General features: G+C 41.0%; 2 protein-coding genes across 5 annotated transcripts in view; one reads left to right on the top strand and one right to left on the bottom strand.

Annotated features, from left to right (window-relative positions):
- The window catches only part of Eqtn (equatorin, sperm acrosome associated), a 54,257-nt gene extending 43,569 nt beyond the window's left edge, over window positions 1-10,688 (top strand). The window contains exon 9 of the mRNA XM_006503333.4: window positions 10,516-10,688. Coding sequence (XP_006503396.1) covers window positions 10,516-10,568 — 53 coding nt within the window. The 3' untranslated portion in view covers window positions 10,569-10,688. The remainder of the gene's footprint in view (window positions 1-10,515) is intronic.
- Window positions 10,689-11,408: 720 nt separating this feature from the next.
- Tek (TEK receptor tyrosine kinase) overlaps window positions 11,409-13,719 on the bottom strand; it is a 135,891-nt gene continuing 133,580 nt past the window's right edge. For 3 of the 4 annotated variants that reach the window (NM_013690.3, NM_001290549.1, NM_001290551.1), the window contains 2 exons: window positions 13,244-13,343; window positions 11,409-12,461 (listed from right to left, as the gene is read on the bottom strand). In NM_013690.3, the coding sequence (NP_038718.2) occupies window positions 12,387-12,461; window positions 13,244-13,343 (175 nt within the window). In that variant the 3' untranslated portion in view covers window positions 11,409-12,386. The remainder of the gene's footprint in view (window positions 12,462-13,243; window positions 13,344-13,719) is intronic. The other variant, XM_006502930.3, reaches the window with a different exon arrangement.

The raw sequence follows: 13,719 nt of genomic DNA, 5'->3' as shown, positions 1-13,719 counted from the left end.
CATCTATACACATACAAAGGAATGTGAGAAAAGCTATGCATATAAACCGAATGTTGTTTTCCTGATAAATAACTGGAGAATTTGAAAATAACTGGAGAATTTGCTATCCTGAATTTTTTTTTCCATTTTTTATTAGGTATTTAGCTCATTTACATTTCCAATGCTATACCAAAAGTCCCCCATATCCACCCACCCCCACTCCCCTGCCCACCCACTCCCCCTTTTTGGCCCTGGTGTTCCCCTGTACTGGGGCATATAAAGTTTGCAAGTCCAATGGGCCTCTCTTTCCAGTGATGGCCGACTAGGCCATCTTTTGATATATATGCAGCTAGAGTCAAGAGCTCCGGGGTACCTGTTAGTTCATAATGTTGTTCCACCTATAGGGTTGCAGATCCCTTTAGCTCCTTGGCTACTTTCTCTAGCTCCTCCATTGGGAGCCCTATGATCCATCCATTAGCTGACTGTGAGCATCCACTTCTGTGTTTGCTAGGCCCCGGCATAGTCTCACAAGAGACAGCTACATCTGGGTCCTTTCAATAAAATCTTGCTAGTGTATGCAATGGTGTCAGCGTTTGGATGCTGATTATGGGGTGGATCCCTGGATATGGCAGTCTCTACAAGGTCCATCCTTTCATCTCAGCTCCAAACTTTGTCTCTGTAACTCCTTCCATGGGTGTTTTGTTCCCAAATCTAAGGAGGGGCACAGTGCCCACACTTCAGTCTTCATTCTTCTTGAGTTTCATGTGTTTAGCAAATTATATCTTATATCTTGGGTATCCTAGGTTTGGGGCTAATATCCACTTATCAGTGAGTACATATTGTGTGAGTTTCTTTGTGAATGTGTTACCTCACTCAGGATGATGCCCTCCAGGTCCATCCATTTGGCTAGGAATTTCATAAATTCATTCTTTTTAATAGCTGAGTAGTATTCCATTGTGTAGATGTACCACATTTTCTGTATCCATTCCTCTGTTGAGGGGCATCTAGGTTCTTTCCAGCTTCTGGCTATTATAAATAAGGCTGCTATGAACATAGTGGAGCATGTGTCCTTCTTACCAGTTGGGGCATCTTCTGGATATATGCCCAGGAGAGGTATTGCTGGATCCTCCGGTAGTACTATGTCCAGTTTTCTGAGGAACCGCCAGACTGATTTCCAGAGTGGTTGTACAAGCCTGCACTCCCACCAACAATGGAGGAGTGTTCCTCTTTCTCCACATCCACGCCAGCATCTGCTGTCACCTGAATTTTTGATCTTAGCCATTCTGACTGGTGTGAGGTGGAATCTCAGGGTTGTTTTGATTTGCATTTCCCTGATGATTAAGGATGTTGAACATTTTTTCAGGTGCTTCTCTGCCATTCGGTATTCCTCAGGTGAGAATTCTTTGTTCAGTTCTGAGCCCCATTTTTTAATGGGGTTATTTGATTTTCTGAAGTCCACCTTCTTGAGTTCTTTATATATGTTGGATATTAGTCCCCTATCTGATTTAGGATAGGTAAAGATCCTTTCCCAATCTGTTGGTGGTCTTTTTGTCTTATTGACGGTGTCTTTTGCCTTGCAGAAACTTTGGAGTTTCATTAGGTCCCATTTGTCAATTCTCGATCTTACAGCACAAGCCATTGCTGTTCTGTTCAGGAATTTTTCCCCTGTGCCCATATCTTCAAGGCTTTTCCCCACTTTCTCCTCTATAAGTTTCAGTGTCTCTGGTTTTATGTGAAGTTCCTTGATCCACTTAGATTTGACCTTAGTACAAGGAGATAAGTATGGATCGATTCACATTCTTCTACACGATAACAACCAGTTGTGCCAGCACCAATTGTTGAAAATGCTGTCTTTCTTCCACTGGATGGTTTTAGCTCCCTTGTCGAAGATCAAGTGACCATAGGTGTGTGGGTTCATTTCTGGGTCTTCAATTCTATTCCATTGGTCTACTTGTCTGTCTCTATACCAGTACCATGCAGTTTTTATCACAATTGCTCTGTAGTAAAGCTTTAGGTCTGGCATGGTGATTCCGCCAGAAGTTCTTTTATCCTTGAGAAGACTTTTTGCTATCCTAGGTTTTTTGTTATTCCAGACAAATTTGCAAATTGCTCCTTCCAATTCATTGAAGAATTGAGTTGGAATTTTGATGGGGATTGCATTGAATCTGTAGATTGCTTTTGGCAAGATAGCCATTTTTACAATGTTGATCCTGCCAATCCATGAGCATGGGAGATCTTTCCATCTTCTGAGATCTTCCTTAATTTCTTTCTTCAGAGATTTGAAGTTTTTATCATACAGATCTTTCACTTCCTTAGTTAGAGTCACGCCAAGATATTTTATATTATTTGTGACTATTGAGAAGGGTGTTGTTTCCCTAATTTCTTTCTCCTCCTGTTTATTCTTTGTATAGAGAAAGGCCATTGACTTGTTTGAGTTTATTTTATATCCAGCTACTTCACCGAAGCTGTTTATCAGGTTTAGGAGTTCTCTGGTAGAATTTTTAGGGTCACTTATATATACTATCATATCATCTGCAAAAAGTGATATTTTGACTTCCTCTTTTCCAATTTGTATCCCCTTGATCTCCTTTTGTTGTCGAATGGCTCTGGCTAATACTTCAAGTACTATGTTGAAAAGGTAGGGAGAAAGTGGGCAGCCTTGTCTAGTCCCTGATTTTAGTGGGATTGCTTCCAGCTTCTCTCCATTTACTTTGATGTTGGCTACTGGTTTGCTGTAGATTGCTTTTATCATGTTTAGGTATGGGCCTTGAATTCCTGATCTTTCCAACACTTTTATCATGAATGGGTGTTGGATCTTGTCAAATGCTTTTTCTGCATCTAAGGAGATGATCATGTGGTTTTTGTCTTTGAGTTTGTTTATATAATGGATTACATTGATGGATTTTCGTATATTAAACCATCCCTGCATCCCTGGAATAAAACCTACTTGGTCAGGATGGATGATTGCTTTAATGTGTTCTTGGATTCGGTTAGCGAGAATTTTATTGAGGATTTTTGCATCGATATTCATAAGAGAAATTGGTCTGAAGTTCTCTATCTTTGTTGGGTCTTTCTGTGGTTTAGGTATCAGAGTAATAGTGGCTTCATAAAATGAGTTGGGTAGAGTACCTTCTACTTCTATTTTGTGAAATAGTTTGTGCAGAACTGGAATTAGATCTTCTTTGAAGGTCTGATAGAACTCTGCACTAAACCCATCTGGTCCTGGGATTTTTTTGGTTGGGAGACTATTGATAACTGCTTCTATTTCTTTAGGTGATATGGGACTGTTTAGATGATCAACTTGATCCTGATTCAACTTTGGTACCTGGTATCTGTCCAGAAATTTGTCCATTTCGTCCAGGTTTTCCAGTTTTGTTGAGTATAGCCTTTTGTAGAAGGATCTGATGGTGTTTTGGATTTCTTCAGGATCTGTTGTTATGTCTCCCTTTTCATTTCTGATTTTGTTAATTAGGATTTTGTCCCTGTGCCCTTTAGTGAGTCTAGCTAAGGGTTTATCTATCTTGTTGATTTTCTCAAAGAACCAACTCCTCGTTTGGTTAATTCTTTGAATAGTTCTTCTTGTTTCCACTTGGTTGATTTCACCCCTGAGTTTGATTATTTCCTGCCGTCTACTCCTCTTGGGTGAATTTGCTTCCTTTTTTTCTAGGGCTTTTAGATGTGTTGTCAAGCTGCTAGTATGTGCTCTCTCCCGTTTCTTCTTGGAGGCACTCAGAGCTATGAGTTTCCCTCTTAGAAATGCTTTCATTGTGTCCCATAGGTTTGGGTACGTTGTGGCTTCATTTTCATTAAACTCTAAAAAGTCTTTAATTTCTTTCTTTATTCCTTCCTTGACCAAGGTATCATTGAGAAGAGTGTTATTCAGTTTCCACGTGAATGTTGGCTTTCCATTATTTATGTTGTTATTGAAGATCAGTCTTAGGCCATGGTGGTCTGATAGGATACATGGGACAATTTCAATATTTTTGTATCTATTGAGGCCTGTTTTGTGACCAATTATATGGTCAATTTTGGAGAAGGTCCCGTGAGGTGCTGAGAAGAAGGTATATCCTTTTCTTTTAGGATAAAATGTTCTGTAGATATCTGTCAGGTCCATTTGTTTCATAACTTCTGTTAGTTTCACTGTGTCCCTGTTTAGTTTCTGTTTCCACGATCTGTCCTTTGAAGAAAGTGGTGTGTTGAAGTCTCCCACTATTATTGTGTGAGGTGCAATGTGTGCTTTGAGCTTTACTAAAATGTCTTTAATGAATGTGGCTGCCCTTGCATTTGGAGCATAGATATTAGAATTGAGAGTTCCTCTTGGAGGATTTTACCTTTGATGAGTATGAAGTGTCCCTCCTTGTCTTTTTTGATAACTTTGGGTTGGAAGTCGATTTTATCCGATATTAAAATGGCTACTCCAGCTTGTTTCTTCAGTCCATTTGCTTGGAAAATTGTTTTCCAGCCTTTCACTCTGAGGTAGTGTCTGTCTTTTTCCCTGAGATGGGTTTCCTGTAAGCAGCAGAATGTTGGGTCCTGTTTGTGTAGCCAGTCTGTTAGTCTATGTCTTTTTATTGGGGAATTGAGTCCATTGATATTAAGAGATATTAAGGAAAAGTAATTGTTGCTTCCTTTTATTTTTGTTGTTAGAGTTGGCATTCTGGTCTTGTGGCTGTCTTCTTTTTGGTTTGTTGAATGATTACTTTCTTGGTTGTTCTAGGGCGTGATTTCCGTCCTTGTATTGCTTCTTTTCTGTTATTATCCTTTATAGGACTGGATTCGTGGAAAGATATTGTGTGAATTTGTATTTGTCGTGGAATACTTTGGTTTCTCCATCTATGGTAATTGAGAGTTTGGCCGGGTATAGTAGCCTGGGCTGGCATTTGTGTTCTCTTAGTGTCTGTATAACATCTGTCCAGGCTCTTCTGGCTTTCATAGTCTCTGGTGAAAAGTCTGGTGTAATTCTGATAGGCCTTCCTTTATATGTTACTTGACCTTTCTCCCTTACTGCTTTTAATATTCTATCTTTATTTAGTGCATTTGTTGTTCTGATTATTATGTGTCGGGAGGAATTTCTTTTCTGGTCCAGTCTATTTGGAGTTCTGTAGGCTTCTTGTATGATCATGGGCATCTCTTTCTTTATGTTTGGGAAGTTTTCTTCTATTATTTTGTTGAAGATATTAGCTGGCCCTTTAAGTTGAAAATCTTCATTCTCATCAATTCCTATTATCCGTAGGTTTGGTCTTCTCATTGTGTCCTGAATTTCCTGGATGTTTTGAGTTAGGATCCTTTTGCATTTTGTATTTTCTTTGACTGTTGTGTCGATGTTCTCTATGGAATCTTCTGCACCTGAGATTCTCTCTTCCATTTCTTGTATTCTGTTGCTGATGCTCGCATCTATGGTTCCAGATCTCTTTCCTAGGGTTTCTATCTCCAGCGTTGCCTCGCTTTGGGTTTTCTTTATTGAGTCTACTTCCCCTTTTAGTTCTAGTATGGTTTTGTTCATTTCCATCACCTGTTTGGATGTGTTTTCCTGTTTTTCTTTAATGATTTCTACCTGTTTGGCTGTGTTTTCCTGCTTTTCTTTAAGGGCCTGTAACTCTTTAGCAGTGCTCTCCTGTAATTCTTTAAGTGACTTATGAAAGTCCTTCTTGATGTCCTCTATCATCATCCTGAGAAATGATTTTAAATCTGTGTCTAGATTTTCGGTTGTTTTGGGGTGCCCAGGACTAGGTGGGGTGGGAGTGCTGCGTTCTGATGATGGTGAGTGGTCTTGATTTCTGTTAGTAGGATTCTTACGTTTGCCTTTCGCAATCTGGTAATCTCTGAAGCTAGCTGTTTTAGTTGTCACTGTTAAGAGCTTGTTCTTCAGGTGACTCTGTTAGCCTCTATAAGCAGACCTGGAGGGTAGCACTCTCCTTGGTTTCAGTGGGCAGAGTATTCTCTGCAGGCAAGCTCTCTTCTTGCAGGGCAGGTACCCAGATATCTGGTGTTCGAACCAGACTCCTGGCAGAAGTTGTGTTCCACTCACTAGAGGTCTTAGGATCTCGTGTGGAATCCTGTGTGGGCCCTTGCGGGTGTTGGGCAAGACTCTACTGGCAGGTAGCCCGGGACTCGAGTGGAGTGGAAGGGGTTTGTGCCCCAGATCAAGCCCGGGTAGCCTGCTTCCCTATGTACCGCAGTCTCAGGTTCTGCGCGATTGGATTGGGGCAGGGGCTGTGTTCCACTCACCAGAGGTCTTAGGATCCCGTGGGGAGTCCCGTCTGGGCCCTTGCGGGTGTTGGGCAAGACTCAGCTGGCAGGTAGCCCGGGGCTCGGTTATCCTGAATTTTTAAGTCCCAATTTCCTCATACTTTAGAAAATGGTATATAAATAAAACCTCAAAAGAGAGGTAGCTGTTATCAGAAAATATAATATGGACCAGACTTTGGCCAAGTTCCTTGACCTCTTGAAAGCATCAATTTCCTTGGTTATGGAACATGACAATAAAAATACCTACCTCATTAGACTACTCTGCAAAATATATTGAGACTGTTAGTCTGTTAACTTAATTGTAACTACTTATGTTACCTGCTACTATGGTAGCTATTGCTGCTGGTGGTGTCCTTGTGCTTCATGAAGGCCTTCTGAGAGTTTTTCTCCCTTTATTTGACAGCTTATTTATTACAGTTGAATGTATACAAGTTATATTTCCTTATCATTTAAGCTTGCCTGAAAAATATCCCTTAGGAAACTAGTGTGACTACTCATAGAAAATAGTAGATGCTGTTAAGAGCCCATTTGTCCATGACTGATGCTGAAATCACTGGTCTGACTGGTGGAGAAAACCATGTATGTGGCCCATGGTGAAGGTGCACTATCTGAAATGCTTCGCGTGGCACACTAGGCTCTTATGGGTCAGTTCTCTCCCATAATGGATGGTCCCACAGCATCTCCCTGTGCTTGTGTTGAAAGAATAGCTGTAACACATTTAGTAGAGATCTGTAGTAGAGAGCCTGCTACATAAGACCTTGTCCCAAAAGAATAAAAAACAAGAAGCATTTTATGATGCTCACTACACTACCTTGTATAACCCTGAATGTTCTGCACCAATCACAAAAGCAATTACCCTGAGAATAGGGAAGAGATTTTTTTTTCCAAGGTGCCTTTGTATTTTGTTGGTATGAGCATTTAATCCATTCCAAATTTCATTCTGTATCTTTTAGCATTAAACAAAACAAGTTTCTAATATTGATTGTATCTGAGTTATCTCACACACGAGTGCATACGCGCGCACACACACACACACACACACACACACACACACACACACACAAGTAGAAATGCAGCCCAATGAAATACAGCTCAAATGAAGAGAGATAAATGGCAATGTGTGCTAAGGTGTTAGATTCATGAAAGCCCTTACAGTACAGTGAAAGTTATGTTGAGTTTATTAGGCCCAGGTAAGCAGGCAGTGTGAAGTTTGTTTTAGAGACAGAAGGCTTCATTTTAAGCACAGATGGTCGCATCTTATGTCTAACAGTTATTTAAATATTGTATACTATCTGAAGGTCATAATTCTAGTGAAAATGCTAAGGCTTGCTTGGAGCTGGTCCTCTGGAAAGAGAAAGATGGCATGAAAGGGAAACTAATCACATTGTCCAAGAACATCCTCAATTTGTTTGTTGCTATGGAGATTTCTCAAACTTTCTCAGAGAAAACAACATAAAACATGAAGTTTTATCCAGTGCATTTCGAAGGTTCCACTTCCACAGAGGACTCTAGAGTTGACTGAGCATGGAAAGAGATGATGGTTTGAAGTTCAGACCCAGCTTCCTACGCACTGAATGTCATTTTGTGGATATGCAGAGTTGAAAAAAATGAGACCCTGGGATTACAGAGGCCATTTCTCACATCTGCATTTCTTTTTCTTTACATACTTGACATCATCATTTTCTTGATGTTAAGCCTTACCGAACAGATATGGTGGCATATTCTTGTAATCCCAGGACCACAAAGCAGAAGCAAGAGATCCACTGTTAAGTTCAGCCCAGGCTACAAGATACATCCCAGAGCAGCCATGTGTACATAGTGAGAGCCTGTCTGAATAAACAGAATTATGAATTATGTTCCTAAGAAATTATATTCATTTTCTTTAGCTCTCTTATAAGTAGAGCTTTTTTCTTCTCATAAATGCATGGAAGTAAATCACGCGATTTGCATTGCTTGTTAACAGAACAGATTTTCTTGTTTTAGAGGAAGTATACAGATCATGGAACAGAATCAGACAGGCCTGGTTTATGTTCCCTGTACCAGAACTGTCTTACTCTCTTTCAGGTTGAGATTTGCATATTTTTGTTTGTTTGTTTGTTTTTGTTTTAGATTTGTATATAATTTGGAAGCAGGCTGTCTTCTTTCTTTTCTTTCTTTCTTTCTTTCTTTCTTTCTTTCTTTCTTTCTTTCTTTCTTTCTTTCTTTCTTTCTTTCTTTCTTTCTTTCTTTCTTTTTTTAAATGTTTTTTTGAGACACAGTTTCTCTGTGTAGCCCTGGCCATCCTGGAACTCACTCTGTAGACCACGCTGGCCTCGAACTCAGAAACCCACCTGCCTCTGCCTCCCAAGTGCTGGGATTAAAGGCTTGTACCACCACTGCCCTGCTGCAGGCTGTTTTTTTTTGTTGTTGTTGTTTTTGTTTTTTTTTTTTTTTTTTTTTTGGTTTTTCGAGACAGGGTTTCTCTGTAGCCCTGGCTGTCCTGGAACTTACTTTGTAGACCAGGCTGGCCTCGAACTCAGAAATCCGCCTGCCTCTACCTCCCAAGGGCTGGGATTAAAGGCATGCACCACCACGCCCAGCGATGCAGGCTGTTTTATTGAGGGTTTCTATTGTAGTAAAAAGGCAATGTGACCATGGCAGCTCTTATAAAGGACAACATTTAACTGGGATTGGCTTATAGTTCCAAGGTCTAGTCCATTGTCATTATGGAAGGAAGCATAGCAGGATGCAGTCAGACATGGTGCTGGAGAGGTAGCTGACAATTCCCAAAGAGGCCACACCTATACCAACAAGCATTTGGCCTCAAGAGAGCAAAAGAGCTATCAGCTTTTGGCACCCAGAACAGTAAGAGATAGTTAAAAGGCCAGCGGTCATCAGCTTTTGGCTTTCATCTATGCTGTGTCCCACCTCAGTACCTGACTGTTGGGGTAGGACCCCAGGCATGCTGGGCTTGGGTGGAGACAGGTTTCCTCATTAGTTTTAATTGTTTTTATGCTGGTGTCTAGGGATCTGGGTTTGGGGTGATTGTAATTCTAAGTGTTGCTACCTCGTCTTTCTTGGGTGGGTGTTCCATTCCTTGTTTTTTTTTTTTTTTTTTTTTTTTTTGTTGCCATCTCTGTATCTTAGAAATGTTTGGTGGCTCTGGGTTGCCTGATAGGGGTGCTTTTGAGTTCCTGCCAAGTGTGGCCACTGGGGGTCCTAGGTACAGTGTGTTTCTAGTTATTGGGTGCAGACATGAAGGGAAGAGGACTGGGGAGAGGGGGAAGAAGATGAGGGGATCCACAGGAAAGAGGAAAGCTAAGTCTGCAGGAGATTTGGCAGAGTCACCAGGTAGTGGAGGCAGAGAAGGAAAAAAAAAGAAAAAGCCCCTGCAGGTGGTCTGTTACAGTGCTGGGGGTGAGACTTGGGAGTTGGAATTGGAGGATGGAAAAGAGAGAGAAAGAGAGAGAAGGTTGTCTACTTCATTCCCAGGCTGTAGAGGCCAACAGACGCCCCAGTTAGTGCTTCTTGGTATTGGTGAGGTGAGGGAGGAAGGCTGGGTCCCAGGAGGCTCTGTGGCATCCCCAGGAAGTGAAAGCAGACAGAGGAGATCCTTGCTCCCCCCCCCTTTCATTCTTTTTATTTCTGATTTTGTTCATATTTTCAAATAACGTGTTTTCGATTTGGATTCCTTCTGCTGAAGCTATTCTGCAGCTGATACCCTCTCTTAGAATTATCAGTTCTTTCGTTTTACATTTCAATTCCATAATTATATTCATACATAAGTATATTTGTCCCCTAAATCTCTGTTTCCCAATCTTATTGCATTACTTTTCCATATTTTCTTGAAATCTGAAGCTATTTCTTAAAATGCCATTTTGAATTATTTGCTAGGGAATACATATATTCCTTTGGAATCAACTACAAGGAAATTGTAGAAAAATTCCTTTGGTAATGTTTTGTCTCCTTGGTTTTTCATGTTTTGTTGTTGTTGTTGTTGCTTATGATGTAAGCATTTAGGGGAAGAGATACTTTTTACAGAATTTATGTATCCAGTTTGCTGTGGGAAAACATTCTCTGGAAGAGGTTGCAGGGGTGTTTGGTAAATAGCACACAGAATTTCTAACCTTAGTAAATGTGCCACTGCATACTGTTGGCATTATTCTGTCAACTGAGGTTGGTGCTGAGGAAAATCACAAGGATTCACAACAACTAACACACAAACATCTACACTGCTGGAGAAGGTTGTTAGGGTCTTTGATGGTAATGACTCCTAATGTTCAACTTCTTTCTCTCCTATGGGTGAAGCTGTAGCTGACGGGGTCCAATTGGAGGTCTGCTCCTCTGAGGCAAGACAATGAATTAAGACGGAGAATTTCAGAGCTTACCAGCCTCGTGTGCTTTACTTTGCTGCCCGGGGTATGTACTCACCAACGCCATGCATCTTAAGATGACATTTTTTTTTAAAAAAAAAAAGGGGGGGGGGATTTGACTTTTTTTCAGTTCTTTGTTTCTTTTTCTTTTTTCTTAATTGGATAGTTTCTTTATTTACATTTCAATTGTTATCCCCTTTCCTGGTTTCCCTCCCTCCCTATCCCATCCTCTTCCCATGCATCTATGAGAGTGTTCCTCCACCCACCCACCACCTCCCCACCCTCAATTCCACTACACGGGAACATCTATCGAGCCTTCATAGGACCAAGGACCTCTCCTTGCATTGACGCATGACAAGGCCATCCTCTGCTACATATGCAGCTGGAGCCATGTGTACTCCTTTGTTGATGACTTAGTCCCTGGGAGCTCTGGAGGGACTGGTTGGTTGATATTGTTGTTCTTCCTGTGGGGTTGCAAACCCCTTCAACTCTTTTACTCCTTTCTCTAACTCCTCTATTGGGGACCCCATGCTCAGTCCAATGGTAGGCTGTGAGCATCCATTCGCCTCTGTATTTGTAAGGCTCTGGCAAGGCCTCTCAGGAGACAGCCATATCAGGTTCCTTTCTGCATGCACTTCTTGGCATCCACAATAGTGTCTGGGTTTGGTAACTGTATATGGGATGGATCCCTAGGTGGGACAGTCCCTGGATGGCCTTTCCTTCCGTTCTGCTCCACACTTTGTTTCCGTATTTGCTCCTGTGAGTATTTTGTTCTCCTCCCAAGAAGGACTGAAACACCCACACTTTGGACATCTTAAAAGTACATTTCCAAATATATTTTTATGAGACACAATCCTGGGAAGAGTGTGGGTAGACAAGACATTTATTCACCTACAAGAGGAACCATTGCAGCAGGTGGCTACCACATCAACAGTAAATTCACAAGTGATCAAAACTACAAAATTTTACAATACATGTGTGATACATGTGGGAATATGACAGTATGTGATACATGTGGGGATGGTAACTCCATGTCAGAAATGTCACACATCACTCCTAAATTCCTAGTTTTACTTCTTAAAATGTACAACAGATTACTATAGAAAATAAATGTAAGTCCCACAGTTTTGTTTTTTGACCGTACTTATATCTATCTCTCCAAAGGTTCTTAGTCTCCTAGCAAAGTTTTTAGATGTTCATATTTTAGAATGATTTGGGTGCTATAAAAACACAGGACAATTGTCACATGGCCAAACAAACTGGCTTCTGCAGGTGAGGAGCAGAGTTGAGAGACCCTCTCTTCTGCTACTTGGAATGTTCGGCCTCTTGTGTAGTAACCCACATTTAATATAATCCATACATTTCCCTCGCTTTTCTTCCTGTGCTGTCAAGGGAATGCTTATTTTAACGAACAGTATCTTATGTGTACACAGCAAAACACTTTTATAGCATTCAGTTGTAAAGGAAAAATATCAAACACATCTAGGACAATAACAAGTTATGCATTACAGTATTTGTACTCATACCTTCCTGTGCAATCTATGCTTTTAGAAAAATATATTATATGAAACCACGAACAGGCATTCTGATCTTAGCACATTCTTACTCCGAGCAGTATATACAGTCACATTAGAGTCAGAACACACTGCAGATCCGCACGAGCTGTATGAGGAGGGTCCCAAACACAGCACAATATATACACTTATATATCACATCTCTTGGCAGTGGGTGGCTTGCTTGGTACAGGTGTCAAGGCGCTCTCGCGCCAGTGAGGAGAAATGGCCGTTGTACATGAAGAGTTCTGCTCTAGGCTGCTTCTTCCGCAGAGCAGTCAATTCCTGCATAGGTAAACTTCTCATACAGTGTGGTGTTCACGTATGTCTGAAATGAGAAAGGATTAGAATACACCACATTGCTTCTGTCTCTTCCAGGAGCAGCTAGGTAAATGTCCTGGCTTCCTTATCTCTCACAGCTAGGGGGACACCTTTTGTTCTCATTCCCTCTGTATGTGTGTGACAGTGATTTTGGTGTTGTTTACTTCTGAATTGCGTCCATTGACTCCTAAGTAAAATTCCCTACTCCCCCCCCCCCCCCCCCGGTTTAGTTTCTGACCTCCTTTGGTATCTCATTGACCTTTCCTAAAAAGGTCAACTCCTTTTTAGGGAAGTGTAGGCTCCTTCCCCTGGCCACACTTCTTCATCTTTCCCTATATGGGTAATCTTGCTAACCTAGCTTTATTTGCCTGTTGACCCCTAAATTGATACAGGCAGCCACTTTTTTAAATGTTTCGATAGACTTTCTTACCCTCCAAATAGTAAACTATAGGCCAGACTTTGTTGTCTGTGTGTTCTTGGCCAAGTCACTTAAACTCTTTGTTTCTTCATCTCTAAATTTAAAGATGCAGGCCACGTGGATAAGATTGCTTCCAACTCTAAGAGATAACTTGCAGGTTGTATTTTATTGTATATATGAGTGACTATATCTTACATAGAAATCTTATTTCCTCCTAACTTCTCAAAGTTGGGGAGCATGTCTGTTATGTGCCTGTAATACCTGAAGCTATTTTAGAGTAGCTTGTTGAGTTGTATCAATGACATTTTAGTGATCACATTGAGCACATCAGAAATTTCCAGGAAAGAGGACCTGTATTAAATTGTGCTCACCTTCCGTTCTTCCAGCATCCTGTTTAAGGACACCAATATCTGGGCAAATGATGGTCTCTCATAAGGCTTCTCCCTCCAGCACTGTCTCATTAGATCATACCTTTGAACATAAAGAGTGCAGGGATTAACTCTGAGTGGGCTTTAGGCCTGGCTATGCCATTGGAATGAAGCATGAGATAGAAGAAAAACAAAATTAGTCACTGAAGAATGTGACATTGTCAGGCATAAAATAAAACTACCTAGAAAGTTTCCAAAGTGCCTTCTTCTCCTCATCCAAACACACATCCCCTTTCTTCATTTGTAGGTCCAGTGCAGACTTGTTGCCATTCTTTTAGAACTTTGATCTCAGCTATTGTAGCCATGCAGAATAAACTGAGTTCCCTGTCCATAGCAGTGTTTCTTTTGGAATATTACCTCTCTTAAACATTAGTTCCCCTTATGAAATGCCCATATGTGTACTTCATAGAGGTAGGACT

The sequence above is a fragment of the Mus musculus genome, chromosome 4 (assembly GCF_000001635.26).
Source record: "Mus musculus strain C57BL/6J chromosome 4, GRCm38.p6 C57BL/6J".
In the NCBI taxonomy this organism is placed as follows: domain Eukaryota; kingdom Metazoa; phylum Chordata; class Mammalia; order Rodentia; family Muridae; genus Mus; species Mus musculus.
The sequence above is the reverse complement of the archived record's forward strand: the minus strand, read 5'-3'. Positions and strand labels throughout refer to the sequence as shown.